Raw genomic sequence first — 17,665 nt, forward strand, 5'->3', positions numbered from 1 at the left:
GCGTCAATGAAATATTTGGGGGGGGTTAAAAATCTATATAAATATGTTTGACGGGGGGGGGGGGTAAAAATTAATCGAAAAGATTTTTTTCATGGAAGAATACCTATGGATAGACAATTGCGGGGGGGTGCGTCATGGACATAAGGGGGGGTGGGCACCACTGCATTAGCTATGGTTGTGCTTGAGTCTCCTGAGATAAATAACTTCGTATACAGCACGTCAAATTCCGTCTTTCACTTCTTTGCCTGAAATTTCCATTTTGTTGAATTGTTACTGCGAATTATTATCAGATGGTTGGTCAGTAGGAGTGTGCATAATACAAGCTCCAAACCGTAACGATTGGCCGTGTCTCGGTAGATCAGCTGGTAGAGAAACCTTCCGGTAAGCGAGAAATCAAGGAGCAAATACCTCCACTAGTCCGGGGTCTAGATTGATTGTTTTCAACTTCATTTCTATATTGGGAGTGACAAATTATTTTCGAATTTCCTTTATCGTTCATTACTTAACTGTATTACACTGGAAGCAGGGATAAAAGTTAGGGGAACGTAAGGAGATGACGTCAAACTTCTCCCTACCTTTTCATATCCACTTTCATCCCTGACTGGAAGTAGCGATAACGTTTCAAGAATGTAAGTTCTTTAACTGTTATTTAAAGAAGAGTTGAGTTGAGTTGATTTTGAGTTAATCGTTCCTTTCAGCAGCAAGGCTATATGAGACGGGTCTTACTAATTAACGTGGAACCCGAACCACATGAGCTCCTGTCGGAAATCGAACCCGGGTCTCTCACGCCAAAGGCGCGTTGGGGTCATGGTGATTGTACTAGTGGACTTACCTTTCGCACGCGTATTGCGAGCTGAAAATCTGGTCGCACCAACTGGATTTAGTGGGTACGATAATCATATGTGTAAGTTCTCTTTGGTTATTATTATTTTCCTCTCATTGTATGGCTTCACCGCTAAAAGCATTTGTATTTATCATCGACTTTTATCTGAAAGATCAGAACCAAGAAACATAAAACTAAAATTATATGGAGCAAAATTTCTATTACACGCGTCCTTCTCTGAAGTTCATGAAATGTATCATGTACATTTTCAATGTACCTATAATTATCATGAGTTGTGAAGTGGTCTGGCGAGTGTATATACCTGTCTTAACAGTTCTATCACGTATGGAATGAAAAGTTTAATATCCTGTTTCGTGAGCATATCTAGTGATTCCTCTTGACTCTCCATTGTATCAAATTTTCAATCAGCAGAAAAAACCTCAAGGAGGAAAATCAGGCAAGTATGATAGATGAGGTACAACTATCATATTGTTTTTCCTCCGAGAAACTCTTGCACAATGAGAGCAGCATATTATAGCGATCTGTCCCATGTTGAGTTCGTTAAACCAAGCCTATGATAAGATACATATGATAATCCTACAATGTTACAGATCTTGTTGATTATATGACTACAATCTTCCTGAACCGTATCGCAATACAGTAGGATTTTTCTCTGATGTCATGCTGGTTGGTGCTTCTCCCGAATGATCGTCATCAATCGATGTGTGGCCTTGTTTAGAACGTTTAAACCATCCATAGGTCTGTTCCTAGCCTAAATCGTTGTCATCAGATCCTTGTGGTAACGTTCGATGTACGTCTTGTGCTGCCTTCCTACGTTAAAGGTGAAACATGTAGACACACTGCATTTTATTGGTCATCGCGAAGTAGCAGTGTACGTGTAGATAAGTCGTATCACACATATTTCCGAAACTTTTGGGTAGTACTGTGTATATAAATAAATAGGTATAAGAAAATTATGTTTATTTTCTTAATTATATCATATTAACTGTAAATGCTTTTGTAGCGTTAAATGGTTAACTTTTTGTTTCAGGTTGATCATAAAAAGTACGAAGAGAGCGATTTGGGATACCTTAAACTTCCTTCAACGAGAAACGAACTAAATGAAGGCCATAAACCACAACACAACGGACTTTCATTAAGCAGTAAAGATAGTTTTATTATTGAAACTAATGTCTGCTCAACAAAGTTAACACAAAATGGTAAGACGATCTTCTGTTTTGTAAATTTGATAACTATTTGTGTTACAGCGGCTGTTTTTAATATACAAGGTAACTAAAAAAGTTCTTACCGTCCTAGATACCGTTAGTGATGAACAAAGAGCAATACAGTGGTCCCGTACCTTTAGGTTTCGAAGCAATCTCCATCAGCATCGAACACCTTTTGCCAACGTCCGTACAGCTGCATAATACTCTGATGATAAAACTCGGCAGTCGTGGATATAAAGAAGTCCGTGAGTGCATTCTGCGGGTCTTTCTTATTTGCGAAGGATCTTTCACAGAAGTGATTGTGGAGAAATTGAAACAAATAGTAATATTAATATGGTACATGGCACAGTGTCTTCCAGCCAAGTTGCTGAAGACTGTCCCGGATCCTCTTTGCCGCATGTGGCTTAGCATTGTCATGCAGGAGCAGCACACCACTCCGATTCAGCAATGCCGGCTCCTGATGCAGTACACGGTGCACCCTTTGGAACTGCTGAGAGCAGAGGGCAGCAATGATGGTCTGACCAACTCCAAGGAGTTTGTAACGCACCACTTGGCAAATAACTTTCCCATACAGAGAGCATAACCTTTCGTGGGTGCAGAGATGGTCTTGAGGTGTGAGTAACAGGGTCACGTGGCGACAGGCAATGTCTGGTGTCATAGAGGACCCACTTTTTATCACACGTGAGCAAGCGATCAAGATAGGTGTGTTCAGGTGATGATTAAGCAAGAACAAACAGGTTGTCATTCGTTGTTCGTTGTTGGCTGCGGATAGTGTGTGTGGTAACTTGTATGACTCCTCTATTACGTGCGGGTGCAGTCTGACTGTTTCAGTGTAAACATGGAACTTTCCTTGAAGTTCATCACACGTTAGACCACTGTCCTCCTCGATGACAGTTTTCAGGGCCTCGTCATCCAACACATATGGTCATCTATTGTGTAGTTCATCCGAAAGGCTCACATCTTCCGAACGGAATTTCTGGGACCAATGCTTTGCATATGCTGCAACTCACAAGGTCCACTTTAAAGTCATACAACAAACACACGCAAACAAGCTGCGTGGATACGTCTATTTCTCTTCGGCACTGGACGAGCTATGACTGCTATATTTGCGCAACATGCCTGTATTACTAAAAGTCGATGATCAGACTAACTCCCGATCCCTTGGCAGACACGTGCGTCATTTCATTTCTTCTTTGTGAGCGCATGATTAATGGCACCTCAAAACCGGGAAGAACTATTTTGGTTACTCATATAAAGGTGAAAACATAAAGAGTGATAGGAAAAATAAAGACTGGGTAGAAGTAAGCACAACGCTCGAATGATCTTTATTCCCGTGATTTCCTCAAGTACTCGTACAAAACCTCATTATCAAAAAGACAGAATACTTAATAATCGCCACTGTCTAAGTTCAGAATTTTCGAAAACTGAAATTCCTACTTACTGATGTCAGAAATTTGGGAGATCTCTGTTCTTGGCTGAAATTTGAACCCCTTTTTATCCCGTATTCTTTGGGTATGCATTTTTTTTTTTTTTTTTGAGTATGTTGTATTGATAAGTGGAGAAAACAACCGATTTTTAACGCATCATTTTCTCTGTAGATGCAAATTCAGTAATACACGGTGGTATATTAGTATGGCCTAGCGTTGTTGATAAGTGAATTACTTTACTCTTTTATATAATAGTAATATATACTAGTGTAGATAGAATTTTCCATTTCATGCTATATAATTATGCTTTTGTATTTTCAGTCGATTTACTAGGATTATTAAATTGGGTGAGCAATCCTGATGGCCTAAAAGACAGCTTAACGGCACTAATGAACGTGGACGGGGAAGAGGTCGTGAAATTCCTGCAGGATGTTCTTGACGCTCTCTTTAATATTCTTATGCAAAACTCGGATTCAGACCTCTACGACAATATGGTCTTTGAATGCTTGGTAAGCTCACTTGATTCATGACGACAAATTTTCCAGTTTTATTGTTCTTACAGAATTAAGTTTTGCGTATATTGCTGTCTGTACCTGTTGCATTTCAAGGTGCAAGAAATTTTGTGTAAAATTTTATTTTGGAGAAGTTAAATTAAATCTCTTGATTGTCCACATGAGCATGATATTTATACAAAAATAAGACATCCGAGTTTTTAAAGTGTAATAATACTGATTAAAAAATGGAAGTCTTTACGAATTTTTTTTGTCTTAACGGTAATTAATTCATCTGTTTCAGGGAAGCAAAACCAGGTAAGAATATATTTTATTTCTGTTTGGTTTAGTCAGCTCCCTCGTGGCTAAGCGATTAGCGTACGCGCCTTTGCCATGGTAGACCTGGGTCCGATTCCGGGCGGGAACTCGTGTGATCAGATCTTACGGTAAGTTGTAGGTCTATGTCTCATATAGCCTCGCTGCTGATACGGACGCTAAACTCAAAATCACGTCAAATCACATATATTTGGTTTATTAATCAAGGCATTACTTTTATCACAGAATCAAAGCTTATGGATGCAGACAAGACTTGCAATTCTTTTAAAATTTCCTTATTGTAACATTACTGTGCTCATAGGTCGTTCCTAGTGAAAACCCAGGAGTGATCTTACCTTTATCTGTATACGATTATAAGATTTTTTCACCTTTTCTTTGCTCCGTCTACTTCCCTTTGTGTTCTGCTGTTCTTATTCTGTGTGTACTCATTTGTGTCCTCGTATTGAGTCCTTGAGGTGATGGTGGCTCAGTGGTAACATGCTCATCTCTGGTTCGGGCTATTTCTTACTTTGATTTCAGGGCAAATGAGTTTGTGGTTGGGTAGCATTGTGTCCAGGTTTTCTTGTGGTTCTCCCATTTTCTTCCACATTCGCATTCCACCAATTATTTGATAATCATTTAGTTTCATTGATCGTCCCGTCCTTTTTCTCTAAAGGACATAATCATTCGATGTAAAACTAGAAATGTCATTTCTTATTGGCTCTTTCTTCTTTAGTTAGGTCCACTTTGTTACGCTTCTTTTTTCATTATGTTTAACCCTTAATTCAAATTCATTGGTAATTTATGTATATTATAATTGCTTCTTCCCAAGATAGCAACTGAAAACAAAAGCATAAGAAATTGCAAATGTTTCCTCGAAAATAAGACCAGGTCTTATTTTAGGATAAATTATTTTTTTCTGTCCAGAAGACGCATTAAGTATCTAAGTTATTATAAAATAACCTATTTTGAGCCTGGCAATTACTGGAGCATATTTAGGGATAGGGCTTATATTTAAAAAACCTAAAAAGTTCTCTAGGTCATATTTTCAGTCAAACAATATAATGGAAGGGAGAGTCCCTACGTTTGCAGAAGGAAGAATAGTCTGAGGATGCTGAAACGTTTCAATATGTGTATGTTTTTTATTCTGCCAGTAAGCTTGGATTATAGGCAGAATAAATTAGAACTGAACATAGAAAATTGAATGAAGGCAGTATTGCTGTAATTTTTGTTACAAATTACAAATCTCTTAAGGTATTCCTTTATTGCCGAGTGGTTAACGTTCACTGTCATGGGCTGGATTCTCGGTGGGGTACTTGCCTCGGATATAAACCCAAGTATTGGTTCGGATCCCACTTTAAATTATAGGCTCCATCTCATACAGCCTTGGTTCCTGGTGGAGACAGTCGGTGATAAAAGTGTAAAAGCTTTTTCAGACCAGCCATCATGTGAGGTTTTCCTGGGTTTTCCTCATTCACACCAGGGAACTGCCGGGAAGGTATGAAACGTAATGGTACCAGGCCTCTTCCTTCCCCATTCCTTTCTTCTTTTCCGATTCCCCGAGTAGTGTGATCGCCGAGGAACGTCATCCCTCATGGGTGTAACTGGCTACTATGACCATAGTTTCCGAAAGCCCAGAAATCTTGGTGCTAAAAAGGGACATTAAACTCTGTAATCATCTACGCACCGAAATCATTTAAAATATACTTCTGTTTATTTCCTCATTGTAATCATAAAAACTATTTATTACGCAGGCTTAGGCTTAATATACTGGAAGACACGTGGCTTAATGATGAAGTCGTAGTTATATGATAAGAGTACGTGCCTTCGGGATGGGAGACTCTTATTCTAGTAGTAGTTTGTGATTCGCATCCCACATTAAGCTCTAGATCCATTTCTCGGGTGGCCGACATAAAAGTTGCTTGGTGTGGTAATAGCAGATACCCGACCGTGCTACTTTTTATGTTAGCCATCCTGAGCTTCTATGCTGAAAGGGGCGTTAAACTGGTCTGATCCAATTTCTAGTGTTAGGAATCGATTCTATCCCCAGCTATGTATGTGCTTGCTGTGTTCGTTGATTTTTCTTACATTGTCCAGTTTCTTACTACATTCTTACGTGAGCCGTCCAGAAAGTCCCATACGTTTGGCCCTATCGCGGCAGTGGGCGGGGCTAGAGTCGCCATCTTGGTGTCAGAACGTTGCCCCACACAGTAACATCGAGCTGTAGTAGCGTGAGGACTGTGACGCAGTTACTGTGCTTTCTGTGACGTGTTACAATGTGCACTGCAATAGAAAATCCGCCTGTTGTAAGGTGCGTTCTGCGATTTGGTTTTTGTTGGCAAAAACCACAAGTTAAGGCGCGCGATTCAAAACAAGCTTCGAGGATGTTTTTTCGGCATCGCACGTCCACACACTAGAGGTCAGCACAGGCTGGAATTTTTAACCCGAGCCTGACCCGGCCCGTGAATTTATAATGTTGTAACCCGAGTCCGAAAAATGTTTTAGCCTTTAGGCGCGAGCCCGGCCTGAGTTTATAATAAGCAAATGAGTCCGAATTACAGAAACTTAATAATTAACCCAAAATTGTATTTTTATTTACAACAATTAGAGGTTTAATTTTGCAGTTTAAAAGCTTACATGATTAAGAGAGAATAACGAAATAAAGGTTATCGTTTACATTTACTAACTATTTGAATTCTCTAAAGAAAATGGTCATATTTATGTAAATTCTCTCTCTCTCTCAGCCTCGGAGCATTTCGTGGGACGTTAAACTAAATATTTCATTTCATTTATATAAATTCTCACAAAATGCCCAACTTGAAATGAATACTCCAAATATTTAAAACAAAATATCAGTGTGCAAATTCTTATGGAAATGGATGTGTACTGAACTTACTCAGATAGTCCTCAAAGTAGTCATTGTCGGTTGCTGTGAACAAAAAGAATCTATCTTGTTGCTCAGACTTTCATTCACAGATAAGCTATAGCTAAGCATTATAATTACATGGGCGCATGGGGGGGATATTCAAAATTAACAAAAAATTGGCTACTTACCAATGAATCCTCCCTTGAAAAATTTAAAGATTTTGACGTTTCGGAACTCTCAGCTCGTTCTTTCCTCAGTGGCAAAGGTAAAAAGGATTAAAACGGAAAGGAGATAAAAGGCGTAAAACCAGGAATACATACCACTATATAAAAGTAACGTACAAAAATGATCCTGAGATGAACAGAGCAGAGTGAAAAAAGAATGAACTGAATAAAAAAGAACGCGGTGTCTATGTTAGGCCACTATTGCCAGATCCAAAGTATGCATCAAAGGTAGGTACCCAAGTTCGATCAATGTTGCCAGTATCAAGGTTCAATGCAGGTTTGAATTTATGAATAAAGAACGATTCTTTAATTTTCCGTTGTTTTTTTTTTATTTTGCTGAACCTATTACCTTAACCTGTTTTACATTATGTGAATGTTGTAGATGAAGCGCTAAACCCGACATGCCTTCTCCTTGTGACTTTTTTGATTGTCTCACATGCGTGTTAATATTACGTTCAGTTTGGCCAGTGTATGAGGAATCACATTCACAATGGACGCGGTAAATACCTGCCTTATTTAATGAATCGACAAAATAGCTTTTAAATCCAGTGAGATGTTTTTGTGAACTTTTGGGGGAATACTTGAAGCAGATATGTTATGCTTTGCAAGAATACGTTGAATTTTTGTTGAAAGTTTTGGAAAATAAGGAATTCCAATCCAGGTTTTTGCTTCTTTGGAAGTTACCGTTTTGGGGACTTGCAGCGATCTACGTGTTTGATTAAACCATTTTTGTAAAATACACAGCTTATAACCGTTTTCTTGTCCTATTTTATATAAAAACTGTATTTCTTCATTGAGATCTTTTTGACGGCCACAAATTAATAATGCTCTACGAAAGAAGTTCTTCCAAATATTGGCCTTGTACATTGGCGGATGAGATGACTGTTGATGTATGTAAGTAGTGCCTGCATTGGGTTTTCAGTATACTTTTGTAATAAATTTATTATGTAATCGGGTAATCAATAGGTCTAGAAATGAAAGGCCGTTATCAGATTCACGTTCAAGGGTGAACTTCAGCCTAGGATGCTGATTGTTGAATTGTTCAAATATTTATGTAAGTGCATTTTCGTCACGAACAAGTAGTAAAATATCTTCAGCATAACGGTAATATCTAACGTATTTAAATGTGTCCTGCCGTAAAATGGTATGTATTCCTGGTTTTACTCCTTTTATCTCCTTTCCGTTTTAATCCTGTTCACCTTGCCACTGAGGAAGGAACCAGCTGGGAGTTCCGAAACGTCAAAATCTTTAAATTTTTCAAGGGAGGATTCATTGGTAAATAGCCATTTTTTTTTTTTTTTTTTAAATATAGCTAAGCACGTTTATTTGTGTTACTTTTAGTTTTTGTCTCCGCTACACAATTAAGCTTTACTCTCATTTGCATAATGATAATTAGATTTTTAGTGTGGACATCTCAAGTTACAAATTTAGGTGTGCTTTAGAAGTTCTCCAGAAAGAACATTCCAATAAATATTGTCGTACAGGATATTCAAAGTTAACCCTGAATAGGCCCGAGAAGTATGTTGTATATTTAAACATTTACAACCCGAGCCCGGCCCGAGTCCGAAGTGATCTATGATTTGTAGACCCGAGCCCGTGCAGACCTCTACCACACACGGCCAAGCGTACCCGAGAGCTCTTGGATGGTTTTGGACGGGAGGTATTCGATCACCCACCATACAGCCCAGATTTGGCGCCGAGCCACTACCACCTCTTCTCAGCGATGAAGACATGGCTCGCTACACAACGCTGTAATACTGACGCCGAATTGCATGTGCCGGTGTAAGCCAGTGGTTGAAATGGGAGGTTGCAGATTTCTATTGCGACAGTATTGAAAAACTTTGTGCCATGGTATGATAAGTCCCTTAATTTGCATGGCGATTATGTAGAAAAATAGCTTAAGGATGTACCTTTCAAATGTTTATAAAAGAACTTGGTGTGTTCATTCTGTTACTTTTTTTTATTTCAAAACTTCTCGGACTTCCTGTACAGCCCCCGTATTTTCACTTTTTTTCACGTAATCATTCAGTTACAGAAAATCCGTCAACTTTCAGCCTAAAATGACATAACAGTTGGACGTCAAACTAAAGATTTCATTTCAATATGTAAATAGTAGCGTTTAATATTGTAGAATTACATGTAGTGCATAATTGTATGCTACTTACTTAGGTAATGCTTGTATGAATCTTCTTGTATTCATTCGAAGAAAGAATTGTAAGGCATGGTACCTCAATGGTAAAGCGCTCACCTCGGTTCGAAGGGTCATTATACGATTCCGATCTGATGGTAGTTTGTGGGAGAACACTTTGTGAGTTTGGTTTTCTTCTTCTATGTTTCTCATTCTACCAGTTTTTCCTTAATCATTCAATTCTATACCTTCTACCATCCTTCTGTTTTAATCTGCGGGGAAGAACCGTAGCGCATTAAATTTGAGATTTCATTTTTCTTTACTTTTTCTTTTCTCAAAGTAAATTCCTTAAAAAAAAAAAAAAAAAAAAAGTATTCAAATACAGCAATACGATATTACGTAGTCGGAATTATGCCGTGTTTTTGCGTCGACTCTTAGATGAGTTTAGGAACTAAGCTATTACTTTTAGATATATTGTCTTATATAATGAAAACTACAAATATTTTTCCTAAATGAGCTCTGCCATGGGGTTCATCTGGGACCGGCACAGAGCTTTCCGCTTAAGCCGCATCGGTCATATGTGACCGGTGTTTGAAGGTTTCATTTAAAGACATATAAAGATGACCGGCACGGCGCCCTGAAGCAATAAAGTACTTACCACGCCGCGCCGGTCACATAAGACCGGCACTATAAATTTGCACTTTTCAAAATAACGGATGTTCAATTTTCAAAATGATTATAACAGTTCTCCATTTTAATGCAAACAACTCTATAACATTCATGGCATGAATGGCAAAATTTCAAAATAAGGGATGGTGGTCAAAGTGTCAGACAATATTTCGACCGCGGTTCTGTAGCCTTCCATGATATATGTGGAGATGTTGGTTGACACCCAAAGCTCTTTCACATCCTGAAGTATGTTTTTCCTTAATCAGAGTAGAGTAGGCTAAACACTGCTGAGTTCATATATAGTGAAAAATAAATTAAACCACTTAAATTGAAATCTTCTGAAATATTGGTAAGTGTGTCACATGCCTATCCAGGGCCGTGCCGTGGGGGGGACGGCCCCGGGCGCCGAAGTAAGGGGGAGAAAAAAGGAAAAAAGGTGGGAAAAATTACTTGGAATATATGTATGGGGTCGCCGTCGTATACTCTCGCCCCGGGCGCTGGTTTTCCACGGCACGGCCCTGTGCCTATCTACTTTAAGAAAATAAGTCATTTCAGAATCTTTTTAAAGGCTTTTGGTTTCAACGAACGTCTATAGTGAGACCAGCGGAAGGCTGCAGAAGGGCAGCAGAAATATTGGGTAGAAAATTAATTTAAACGCTTTTAGGCAACCAACTTATAATTTTATTTATTGAAGTATGCTCACTGTGTGAATCTTAACAAATATATTTTCATGTAGTTATTTCCCTTTTTCTTGCAGTTATTCATTATAGGCTTGGTGTCGGACAGAAAATACCAACATTTTCAGCCTGTTTTAGATTTATATATTCAAGAAAGTTTCAGCGCAACCCTTGCATACAGGTAAGTCTCATTTTCCTTCTCTGGTAAAGTCAAGATTTTACCTGACAAAATAGACTTCGAACTACTGGTAGTCAACATAATTAATCTAAGTAATCTTCAGTGATGATAGTTATTTTATGCTAGTATGAATAATATTTGTTAGGTATCCAAGCGTTCTCAAGTGGAAGGAATTTCTTAAGTTTAATGCATTGAATTTAGCATATAAAGGCGTGAGCATCACTAGAAAGGAAGCTGTTATGCTGCGAACGTAGTTGATTTTATTGAAATATCAATAATAAGAATAAATGACTGAAGCTTTCCTGCATTAAGAAACAAACCTTTCAAGTTGTTCCTAGTCAGCAAGAGTCAATTTCAAATATTTGCCGCTCTTTCTGATTTATATGGGAAGATAGTAAGGAAGGATTCAAAAATAAGTTTAATATCAATTCGAAAACATACACTAAATGATATATAATGTGTTCGTGAAACAGTTTATTCCGTTATTAGCAACGGCAATATTTTAATTTTAAAACCGATGTAAATATGAAAAAATCTACTAGGTAGAAACTCGGTATTAATGATCTTTCACATAGGATGTCTCAAAATTTTATCTTGTATTAAAATATTTATAACTATGTTGCATATTTTCACACACAATTTGTTCAAAGGTATTTCGTATCAATCTTAATAATTTCTGAATACGCTGTATAAATATCTCTGAAGTCACTTCCTTCAAAGCTACTTCTTTTTTCTATCTTTGTCTGTATTTCGGAACATAATAATTTCTGGTCTTAGTAACACTTAACTTTACTAAGACTGATTGACATTCTTCGTATGTTTTGAAGTTATTTCACGAGACAACTCACTGAAATTACATGTGGAGGGGAAGGAGAAGGAGAAGACGGAGTAAAATTTATGACTGACTCTGCTGCTTTACATAGAATGTTTTTTCACTTCAGCTGTGCCTTTAGTGTTCTCCATACTGACAGTTATGAAGAGGTACCATTCTGGTGGTGGGACCAAAAGAAAACTTCAGTCAGGTTGGCATATATATATTCGATCCAAGAACGTCCAGAATTCGAAGTGACAGTGAGACGACTGAGGTATCTTACTCAAATCTTATATAGTCTGGTTATTTCATAGTAAGTTGATGGATTTTGAATTTGTTAAGGATTCAAGAAATATTCGTATCATTCTCGATAAATCACGTTATTATATGACGCGAATATAGATCGTAATATCGTAGACAGAATTCCGTTTGGATAAATATTTAGCCATATAAAGTAAGCAGTACTAGGTTCTTTAATTTTTGGTGTACTTATTTTTAATTTTCAATGCTATTATGTTACGAGAGTAATTCGGAAGGTAACCTCCGTTTGACTGTAAATAAAGAAGTGCATAGATACAAAGATATTTAGTGCAGTGCCCCAAACCACTTCTTTATGTAAATGAAAAGATGAAAATCAGGAGAGACGTTTAGGCTGTACAGGGGATGATTAAACACGTCCCATTTGAAATGGCGCAAAAAGACTTGTGTTCGCCGAGCACTGTCACGGCGAGTGTTTTCACACTAGAGCACAACTTCAGATGCCAGCAGACTTCAGATGACTCTTCTCAGTTTTTTCAAAGTGTTACAGTAAACTTCCAAATTGATTGTGTACTGCGTTCCATGAATTCGACAAGCAAGATTCCTTAGCATTCCAAAACATGGTAGCCATAACCTTTTTCGCTGACAAAGTTTGATAGGCCTTTCTCGGCCTGTTTGGAGAAGCGATATGACCCCATGCCATTGACTGTTGTTTCATCTCAGTATCCACATACGCCATTCAAGTCTCGTCCTCAGTCACTATTCTGTTCAAAAACACCTCTCCTTCAATGTTTTACCGGGAAGGAAAGGGTAAGGCAGAGTCCATTTGATTGGTTTTGTAGATCTCCATTAGAATTTTGGGTATCCACCGAGCACAAAACTTCCGGTGGTCTAATTTTCCAGTGACTATTTCGCACAAGATAGACCGAGAAATACTCGGAAATTTTTCAGAAAGCTCCGAGATCAAAAATCGACGGTCTCAAGAATATGGTCGTTAATTTTCTTGACGAGATCATTACTAATTATAGAAGGCCTTCCACTCCTGGGTTCATCATAAGTGTTTGTTCTTTCTTTGGAAATTGTGATCCACTTATTGATATACAGCATATTCACTCATAATGTCTGGGGTGTATACAGCATACAATTCATGATGAATGTCTGCAGCTAACAGATTTTTTACCCAAAAGAAATCTTATTGCTCCGTGAACCTCGCTTGTGGCGGGATTTTTTTTTCTTTTAATGGTAGCACTCACTTTATGACGTTATAACCAGCACACGCGTAGTAGTACATTGCACACAAACACAGCTGGAAGCTTACTGAATCACAGATTGCGTGATATAACCATGGTAGCGCTGTGTACTACTAGTGCTACGCCACAACAACTGTTACTTTCCGAATTATCCTTGTACATCTATATTTTTACAATGTATTTTGTAGGTTCATTTTCCACTTAATAGTTCTACTTATTATTTTTTAATAGCAAATTGATATTCGTATTAAAGCATCACATTGATAATGCCAACTCAGTTGAAGACAAGGATTTATTGCTGAAAGCGATGAAATCTTTACAGTATTGTATGAGGTTTATTGTCCGATCCAGGCTGCTGTTTTCAGAGTAAGTTTATTTATATTAATCTGTATTTAAGCGTGTGTGGTGTTTTTACTAATTTTAGTTCTGTTTACATGGGCTGTACTTCTCAGGAAGAATTATTAATATTGTTAAAATTCTGTCTTTAGAGTAGAGCTAAAAATGGTACACTGGAATTTTGGACTTTCCCAGTCACTTTTTATTATAAAATCCTTTTTATATACAGTAATAACTAATTACAGTTCAAATATTAAATTCCTCTTGGATATTTGGTGATTTGTTGGTCGGTTTGGAAGAACCCAGAAACCATACTTCCTAGATTAACAGATCCAAGGTACTTTGCGGCCAAGGAGTGTATGTATGTACCTCTCAGAGACTAGGCTCCTAGAGAGGAGGATAAAACTCATAAAGACCAGGCGTCTTAGCAAAGGAACTCTCTCATACGTAATGTTGGGAACACGTGTAAAACCTTGCAAGTTCTGGTTTGATTTTTTGGCGAATTGTTTTGGATTTGGGTGAATCAGAACCCATCAACGCAGGACTTTTTCGCTTTGTCTCCGAATTGTACTGAAAATTTATGTATCCTTTGCATAGATGTTGAGGAAGAAATTTAGCTCCCTTTTAGCAGAGGTCATTAGTTCCTTGCAACTATCTACTATGTGCAGTTTCTTCTTTACATTTAAGGAATAATGCACAAAAGTGCACACAGCTTCCGTTTCTTCAAATCCTCCATTTTTATTTGGCAAACAGTCTCCTTATACACCCTAGTGAGGTCTAATATCACCCTAAAGCTTAATTTCAGTGATTAATCGTCAGTGATTTCAGTTGTTCTGATAAGACCAGCTTGGTTCTGGACTTTCGTTATCTTCTACAAACTTCCTGAACCTCTTGTACCATTAAAAGTCATGATAAAAAGAAAAGCAGTTGACTGCATAAACGTTTTGGACTTTTCTCTAAGGGCGCAGAGAATTTGATTTTGTTCCATTTTTGAAACGATAACGAAATATCAAATCATCAGTCTATACTTAGCCGCGTCACACGCAGGACACATGCAAGATAAACCACTATGAAAGATTTCCGTGCCACAGCTAGCTTTATAGTCAACAAAGGAAAGGTTTCCCAGTTGTCGCACTGTGTATTTTTTTTTTTTTTTTTTTTTTTTTTAATGTTATTTGGGAATTTGAATATATCTTAACAGTCTGCTCGGATACTTTTTGAAGGAGAAGCTTTTCTCTTTTGTCTTCTTTCTCTTTGTTTTCCCTTCAAGCGAACCAGTGATAACCAGATTGTTTCCCTCTCTATGATCAATTTTGACCTTAATTGCCGGCAACGTTAGCGTACTAGCCTTTGGCGTGGAAGGCCCGAGTTTGATCTCCGGCAGGAGCTTATGTTGTTCGGATCCAGCGTTAAGCTATAGATCCACGTCTCATATAGCCTCGCTGCTCAGAGGAACGCTAAAATTCAAAATCAAATCAAGTCAAATTGCCGTAGACGTATTTGCCAAACAACTATCTATACATCACTTTCCTATTAAGGTTGAAATGTTCACACAAACATGTACAAAAAAACTAGCAACAAATACTATTATAAATCATACAGTTCCAACGGGCATATTTTCCTATGATGTGAGTTTTTCCAGACATTCCGCATTGACTTCAATTCCTTATACATTTTTGAATGGAAAGATTCTGATGTAATAGTAATGAGTTGAAATATGAAAAAGAGTAATCCTAACAGAGTTAATAATTTAAATTACAAAATTGAATAGTACAGTAAAGCCTGTCTTAGCGGAATCGAACGGGACTCGCAAAGATTTCCGTTAAAGATAGGTTTCTGGTTAACGAAGGTAGAACTATGCAAAAAATAAAATAAAATAAATAAAAATAAAAATAAATAGGCATACTGAGATAAAATATGATGCTGTACCTACCTTAGTCAATTTATAGTGTTTATTTTTACTACGCATCATTAATACACGCGAAACTTAAAAAAAAAAAAAAAAAAAAAAAAAAAAAAAAAAAAAAAAAAAAAAAAAACCGTTAACTTAATTTTTCCAATAATCAAGGAGGGGTTCCTGCACACATTGCTGCTTTTCTGCTCAATTTTCCACTGAGTCCTGAAAAACCATGCTAAACATATCAGTATAATTGCGAAGAAAGGCAAATGTAGCAGCTCCTTTAAACTTTTGACAGAATCTTGATACGTCTTAAGCCTACATTTTTCTTTCAGCTCAATGTGTTATTTCTCTCCTTGCTCCACCTTCTCTTCTTTTTTCAGACCTTCCATATAATTCTTAACTAATGCATGTATATCCGTCGTGTCTGCTTCGATTTGCACATCACAGTCTGTTTTGCTGAAAATATATCTAACCTCTCATAGGATGTCTAAAATGTTTCTAAGTGCTGCACTCCGAAATTTGAAATTTTCCGTTAAGATTTTCCTTATTTTGATTTCCGTTGTCCACGTAATACAGTTTCCGTTTAACGAAGGGAATATAACACGATTTTCACAAGTAAATTCATGGGACCATGAAATATTTCCGTTTAACACAAGTTTCCGTTTAATGAAGGAAATTTAACATGATTTTCGCCAGTAAATTCATGGGACCATGAAATATTTTCGTTTAACACAAGTTTCCGTTTAATGAAGGAAATTTAACATGATTTTCGTCAGTAAATTCATGGGACCATGAAATATTTCCGTTTAACACAAGTTTCCGTTTAATGAAGGAAATTTAACATGATTTTCGCCAGTAAATTCATGGGACCATGAAATATTTTCATTTAAGACAAGTTCCCGTGTAATAAAGGGTCCGTTAAAGACAGGTTTTACTTTACTAAACATTAAGTAATTAACTAATGTACTCAGTTGTATTCCTTAAATACAGTTGTATTGTACTAGTCAATGAAGTAAGTAACTATCAAATCAAACTTAAATGGTATTCGATACCTAAAATCAGCTGAAACTTAATTATGATTTCAGTTTGTATGAAGGCAAAGGACAGCAGCAGTTTGAGGTTGCATTGAAACAATTGTTGCAAAGTATTACTGGAATGATGTGTTACAACACGGATTCCACGTTAGTTGTTCAAGGAGCGTGTCTTAAGTACCTGCCATCAACAATTCCTGATATTTTGACTGTTTTCGATGCCAAAGAATTAAGGTGAGTCTGTTTATAAATATATTATTGTGTTTAGCGTTTTACAAAAAACATGGAACCAAGGTTGTTTCGTTTATATTGGATCAAATTAGGAACGCTGGTTGTCTGGGAAATGACGCTAGAACGATGCGTCTGCTATCGCAACCGCTGTGTCTAAAATTGTAGGTGGTTAGTGACTTCAAATTGAGCTTAAATCGTTATTGAAAAGTGTTTTTATTTTATTTATTTATTTATTTATTTTCAATACGCAAAGTGGAAACTATCGGGAGAATGGGTTTACACTGGAGTAACTACTGCGAAGGCTATTACGGCCAGTTACACAGTTACTCACGAAAGGCACTAGGAAGAGCGTTCCAAGGAAAATGACACTCACAGTGCTGCGGGGATTTGCTGATTGACTTGCAAGGAAAATCCACTGACCGAATGTGAGATGGGTCAGCAATTCAATTCATGACCTTCAACTGTGAACATAAACTATTTGTATGAGGTTCCGGCTGAGAAGCATCCGTGAGGCCCACGTACATCACCTGCTCCTGCTTCATATTACAGATCGAAAGAGAACTACAAAAAAATAAACTGTGATCAAAATCAGAAGCGTATTAATAGTTCAAAACCACGTGGAAATTTGTGTTGAGAAGGGAAGCTATGACACGAGATTGTTACGGTCACAGAGAGAGGGGCCAGTCATAAACGTTTTGGTGGTAGTTACAAGAGGGAGCTTCTGTAGAAAGGAACAACAATATTACATTATTGCCGCCATGTGTTTAGAAATGTTAATGAAGTGAGGAGGTACGGTGACTGTCGTAGAGCGCTTACCTCTGGCC

General features: G+C 37.5%; 1 protein-coding gene across 9 annotated transcripts in view; it reads left to right on the top strand.

The window, feature by feature from the left end:
• The window catches only part of LOC145667074 (dedicator of cytokinesis protein 1-like), a 172,607-nt gene that overhangs the window by 57,564 nt on the left and 97,378 nt on the right, over window positions 1–17,665 (top strand). For 5 of the 9 annotated variants that reach the window (XM_081734781.1, XM_081734782.1, XM_081734783.1 and 2 more), the window contains exons 12-17: window positions 1,875–2,043; window positions 3,798–3,985; window positions 10,927–11,027; window positions 11,966–12,109; window positions 13,575–13,709; window positions 16,665–16,844. In XM_081734781.1, the coding sequence (XP_081590907.1) occupies window positions 1,875–2,043; window positions 3,798–3,985; window positions 10,927–11,027; window positions 11,966–12,109; window positions 13,575–13,709; window positions 16,665–16,844 (917 nt within the window). The remainder of the gene's footprint in view (window positions 1–1,874; window positions 2,044–3,797; window positions 3,986–10,926; window positions 11,028–11,965; window positions 12,110–13,574; window positions 13,710–16,664; window positions 16,845–17,665) is intronic. The other 4 variants (XM_081734785.1, XM_081734787.1, XM_081734789.1 and 1 more) reach the window with 1 other exon arrangement.

Source organism: Thermobia domestica, chromosome 12, assembly GCF_964235325.1.
Source record: "Thermobia domestica chromosome 12, izTheDome1.hap1.1, whole genome shotgun sequence".
Classification (NCBI taxonomy): domain Eukaryota; kingdom Metazoa; phylum Arthropoda; class Insecta; order Zygentoma; family Lepismatidae; genus Thermobia; species Thermobia domestica.